The 6,335-nt window shown below is 38.2% G+C and overlaps 1 protein-coding gene across 1 annotated transcript in view; it reads right to left on the reverse strand.

Annotated features, from left to right (window-relative positions):
* WDR78 (WD repeat domain 78) overlaps nt 1-6,335 on the reverse strand; it is a 99,151-nt gene that overhangs the window by 15,124 nt on the left and 77,692 nt on the right. The window contains 1 exon segment of the mRNA XM_012653778.1: nt 829-1,037. Within this exon segment, the coding sequence (XP_012509232.1) occupies nt 829-1,037 (209 nt within the window).

Below are 6,335 nucleotides of genomic sequence, written 5' to 3' on the forward strand. Positions count from 1 at the left end.
TCAGAAAATGCCTTTAGAACCAATTTATAAATGCCAGGAGAAAATCAGTCTTGTTATTCTATAATTATCTCTTTTTTACAAGCAAACGTACCATTCTCCAGCTTGATGATTCATCTTATTTGCCTCAAGATAACTTCTGGCAGTACAGTACTCAAGAGCAAGAACACTGGAGCCAGATGTCTGCGTTTAAATTCTGTCTGTTTCTCACTTACTAGTTGTGTGACTTTGGGCAGGTTATTTATTCTTTTTAGTCCTCAGCTTTCCTCTCAACATAATGATTAAAATAATAATACCTAACTCATAGGGTTGTTATATTTGTACAGAAAAACACAACAGTGCCTGGTAATACCAAGTGCTATTTAAGCACTTGCTAATATTAGTGGTATTAGCATTTTAAGGAATCCCAAAATTATTTTTTGCCTTGCAGGATCACTGGATTACATATATATTTCCAAATATGTCTACATGGAGGAGAATGCAAATTTGGATACATGAGTTTTGGTATACATTAAAATAAATCAATCATATACTATCTTCTAGTTCACTTTTCAGTATCTGACATGAATTCAGAGAATCCCATATCTCAAGTAGATCTCCTAAAATAAAAATGGTAATGTTTTACACATTCAATGTTAAATATATTAAAGGAAAAAACATTATTTTGTAACTATTTGAATTTTCCCTTTTTTGAAAATGAACTTGTTTTGGCGGCATTCTAACACTAGGGTTTATGGTCAATTTAAGTTCCTTGTCCCATATCAGGGGAAAAAACTTGACAGTTGCCCTTAAATGCTAGAGACATAATTGTTAAAATGTTTGATAACTTACTGGATTTGCTTTATTCCAGGCAAGGCTGCTCACATTAAGGCCTTTGGTTAAGTCACAGGAAAAAGACCAAAGTCGTTCCAGATTGGCTGGTATTGTTGATTTTTCTGCACCTATTTCTATTTCTTCTTCCTCCTCCTTCTTAGCTTCTTCCACTACTTCTTCATGTTTTTCACTTTCTAAAAAGTCTTTAGGCTCTTCGGGTTCACGTTCTAAATTAAATTAAATAAAAAGATCATTCTGCCAGGCACGGTAGCTCATGCCTATAATCCCAGCACTTTGGGAGGCTGAGGTGGGAGGACTGCTTGAGGCCAGGAGTTCAAGACCAGCCTGGACATCATAGCGAGACCCCATCTTTACAAATAAATAAATTAGCCAGACATAGTGGTGTGCACTTGTAGTCCCAGCTACTTGGGAGGCAGAAGTGGGAGAATCGCTTGAGCCCAGGAGTTCAAGGCTGCAGGGAGCTATGATCATGTCATTGCACTCCAGCCTGGGTGACAGAGTGAGACCCTGTCTCAAAAAAAAAGAAAAAAATCATTGTCCTCTACATGTATAGAGGCCTGCCAAAGGCTGCAAACAGCGCCTCTGTCTACCACTGATATTTTAAGCACCATTAGATCTGCTGGATCATATGGCCCAAATGACAGGGCACCTTGAATGGCAGCCTGGACCTGTTACAGTCTTCTGTTGTTCTGGGCCCCACTCAAATCTCGCAGCTTTTCTGGTCACTCAGTAAACAGGCCAGTGTAGCACATCCAAATGACAAATATGTTGTCCCTCAAATTTAAAGAGATCCCATTAGGCATTTTGCTTCTTTTTGGGTTTCAAAAGGTGCCAGGAGCAACAACTTATCCCTCACCTTAGAAGGTATATCGCAACACGTCCCACGCCACCTAGAAATTTCACGGGGGTATTATAGAAGTCCCCCTGAAATTTTGTCAGATTTACTTCTTACCCTCTGACAGGCAACTGTCTTACTAATAAGTCTACTTAATGTTTACTAAGTCCAATTAGCATAATATCGTCAATGGGATGGGTCAGTGTGGTGTCTTGTTGAAGGGAAAGTTTCCTGTAGCCTAAATTTTGACAGAGGGCTGAAGAATTGATATACCCCTGAGGTAGGACAGTGAAGGTATATTGATGGCCTGGCCAGCTGAAAACAAATGGCTTCCAGTAGTTTTTTACAAAAAGACATTGAAATAAAAAAAAGCATTTGCCTTCTCAATAGCTACATACCATGTACAAGGGAGCTGTCTTAATTTGCTTAACGAAACCTCATCTGCAACAGCAGTCGCAATTGGAGTCACCACCTAGTCACATTCATAATAATCCACTGTCATTCTCCGTTTTCTACACAAGCCATACAAGTGAGCTGAGTGGGAAATGTGGTGGGAATCAACATCCTTGCATATTTCAAGTCCTTGACAGTGGCCCTCATCTCTGAAATTCCTCCAGGAATGTGCTATTGCTTCTGTTTTACTATCATTATCACCCAGAGTCCACAGTTAACATTAGAGCTCACTCTCGGTGTTGTATACTCTATGAGTTTTGACGAATGTATAATGACAGGTATCCACCATTATAGTGTCATATAGAATAGTTTCATTGCCCTAAAAATCTTCTGTGCTCTGCCTGTTAATCCTTCCATGCCTCCTCACCCCTGGAAACCACTGATCTTTTTACCATCTCCATAGTTTTGTCTTTTCCAAAATGTCCCATAGTTGGAATCATACAGTATGTGCCCTTTTCAGATGGGCCTTGTTCATTTAATAATATGCATTTAAGTTTCCTCCATGACTGTTCATGGCTTGCTATAATAACTTAGTGCTGAATAATATTCCATTGTCTGGCTGTATCATAGTTTATTTATCCATTTACCTAATGAAGGACATCTTGGTTGCTTCCAAGTTTTGGCAATTATGAATAAAGCTGCTATAAACATCCGCAGGTGCAGGTTTTTGTGTGGACACAAGTTTTCAGCTCAGTTGGATAAATATCAGGAGTGAGTGCTAAATTATATGGTAAGAGTATGTTTAGTTGTATAAGAAATTGCCAAACTACCTTCCAAAGTGGATATACCATTGCGCATTCCCACCAGCATGAATGAGAGTTCTTGTTGCTCCATATCTTCACCAGCATTTGGTGTTATCAGTGTTTTGGATAGAGGCATTTTAATAGGTGTGTAGTGGTATCTCTTCGTTGTTTTAGTTTTCAATTCTCTGATTACATAAGATGTTGAATATCTTTTTACATGCTGCTTTGCCATCTGTATTTCTTCTTTGGTGAGGCATCTTTTCAGGTCTTTTACCCATTTGTTAATTATGTTGTTTGTTTTCTTATTTGGGGGTTTTAAGAGGTCTTTGTATATTTTGGATAACAGTTATTTATCAGATGTGTCTTTTGCAAATATTTTCTCCAGTATGTGACTTGTCTTCTTATTCTCTTTGCAGTGTCTTTTGCAGAGCAGACGTTGTTAATTTTAATGAAATACAACTTATCAATTATTTCTCTCAATGGATCACGCCTTTGGTGTTGTATTTAAAGGTCATTGAAATACCCAAGGTCATCTAGTGTTTCTCCTATGTTATCTTCTAGGAGTTTTATAGTTTTACATTTTACATTTAGGTTTATGATCCATTTGAGTTAACTTTTGTTAGGGGTATAAGGTCTGTGTTTAGATTCATTTTTTAGCACCATTTGTTGAAAATGTTTGCTTTTCTTCTTTTGTCAAAGATGAGTTGACTGGCCGGGCGCAGTGGCTCATGCCTGTAATCCTAGCTCTCTGGGAGGCCCAGGCAGGCGGATTGTTTGAGCTCAGGAGTTCGAGACCAGCCTGAGCAAGAGCGAGACCCCATCTCTACTAAAAATAGAAAGAAATTAATCGTGGACAACTAAAAATATATAGAAAAAACTAGCCGGGCATGGTGGCGCATGCCTGTAGTCCCAGCTACTGGGAAGGCTGAGGCAGGAAGATCGCTTGAGCCCAGGAGTTTGAGGTTGCTGTGAGCTAGGCTGATGCCACGGCACTCTAGCCCGGGCAACACAGTGAGACTCTGTCTCAAAAAAAAAAAAAAAAAAAAATGAGTTGACTATATTTAGGTGGGTCTATTTCTGGGCACTCTATTCTATTTTGTTCTATATTTTTGTCTGTTCTCTTGCCAATATTATACTGTCTTGACCACATTGCTTTATGGTAAGTCTTGAAGTCAGGTAGTGTCGGTTCTCTGATTTTGTTCTTCTCCTTAATATTGTTTTGAGTATTCCGGGCATGATAGCTTTTTAAAAGTCCTTGTATTCTTTTTCCACCATCTTATTCATCTTTTCATCTATTTCTATTGACTGATTTTTCTTGTAGTTATGGGTCACATTTTCCTGCTTCTTCACATTACTAGTAATTTTGGGGGAGGATATTGGACATTGTAAATGTTGCAACATTGAATGTCTGAATTGTGTTTTCTTCCTTTAAAAAGCATTGAAGTTTCTTTTAGCAAGCAATTAATTTACTTTTGGATTAGCTTGATATGTTTAAGGCTATTTCTAAAGAGTTGTTGGGAGGTATAGACCAGCCTTTACTCTAGGGCTAGTCTAGCCATACTGTTAAGGTATCCGCCCATCTGGATATCTGCTGAACACCTCAGGTGTGCAACAAGGTCTCTCTCTCTGGCTAGTCAGAACTCAAATGTCTTCTTGTCTTGCATGAACTCTGAAACTTGTTCATCTTAGAGCTCCCTGGTAGTTGTTTCTTGCTTGACTTTGTGGAGTTTTATCCAAACATACACAGCTTAGGTTGTAGTCAAAGACTCAATGGTAGATTTATACAGGTTTTTCCTGTGCATAACTCCTCCTATCTGATTCCCTGTCCACCATTTCCAGCCATGTTGCCTTCCCTGAACTCATATCTATGTCTCATCAAAGAAGCAAAACCACTACACTCTGCTATAGTTCTCATGCCTGCCCTGTGGTCTCATAACTACCTATATCCTAAGTAAAAGTAGAAGCCCTATTTCATCTTTTCTAAATGATAAATGATGGGTTCCCAAATTGCTATGGTAGGCTTCCAGTCATTATGGATTAATTGTATTTGACTTGCCCTCCTACCATCAACAAACAAAAAAACTGAATTAGATATGAAGTAACTGTTTTCAGGCACTGAAAAATAGACAGTGCAGGACTGTAAATTACATGGTCAACCTCACTTTCAGGCTGGGGACAATTTCCTGATCACAGTGCTGGGAAGTGCAGGCTAAGCAAAACAACCATCTAGCTGAGTTGAGGAGACAGAGATCAGAGTTCAAAAAGGCAGAGATTGTTAGACTGTGTAAAAAAAAAATCAAGACCCAACTATACATTGTTTACAAGCGATACATTTTAAACATAAAAACAAAAACATGTTAAAAGGTAGGAAAAATACATACCACGTAAATACTGAAAGATTAGAAAGCTGGTGTGGCTATATTAATATTACACAAATTAAACTTCAACACAGAGTATTACCAGAGATAAATATGGGCATTTCATAATGATAAAAGGGTAGAGAATGATAAAAAGATAGTATATTAGTCAGGCTCTTCCAGAGACAATGAACCAATAGAATATATAGAGAGAGAGAGAGAGATAAGAGAGGGGATTTATTAGAGGAATTGGCTTATGCAATTATGGAAGCTGAGAAGTTCCACAATATGCTACCTGTAAGCTGGAGAACCAGGTAAGCTAGTAGCATGGCTCAGACCAAGTCCAAAAGCCTCAGAACCAGGGAAGCTGATGGTATAACTCTCACTCCAAGGCTAAAGGCCTAAAAACTTGGGGGGGGCCACTGGTACAAATCCCAGAGTCCAAAGACCAGTGAGCCTAGAGTTCTGATGTCCAAGGGCAGGAGAAGAGGGTGTCCCAACTCCAGAAGGGAGAGAGTGAGGTTGCCTTTCCTCTGCCTTTTTGTTCTGTCTGAGCCTTCAGGTGATTGGATGGCGGATCTTCTTTACTCAGTCCAGTGATTCAAATGCTAATCTCTTTCAGAAACACACTCACACAAATAATGCTTATCAGCTATCTGGGTATCCCTTAATCCAGTCAAGTTGGCACCCCAAATTAATTATCACAGATAGCATCCAGAAGATAGAACAATTTTAAATTTGAATGTACCTGACAACAAAGCTCTCAACTATATGGAGCAAAATTGATAAAACTAAAGGAAAGTATAGATAAATCCATAATCATAATTGGAGACTTTAACACTAATCTCTTACTAATTGATAGAAAAGGTCAATAAAAACTCAAGATAATAGACTTAAAAAACACTATCAACTGATTTGATATAGTTAAAATTTAACAAATACCATACCAAATAACAATAGAATATATATTCTTCTTTTGTGAGACATTCACCATATTCTGGGCTATAAAACAAATCTTGATAGATTTCAAAGGGTAGAAATGATATAGAATATTTTCTCTGACCACCACACCAGTGCTAAACTAGAATTCATTAAAAGGAGATGGCAAAAAATTAG

This window comes from Propithecus coquereli, unplaced genomic scaffold (assembly GCF_000956105.1).
Source record: "Propithecus coquereli isolate 6110/MARCELLA unplaced genomic scaffold, Pcoq_1.0 Scaffold427, whole genome shotgun sequence".
NCBI classification, from domain to species: Eukaryota; Metazoa; Chordata; class Mammalia; order Primates; family Indriidae; genus Propithecus; species Propithecus coquereli.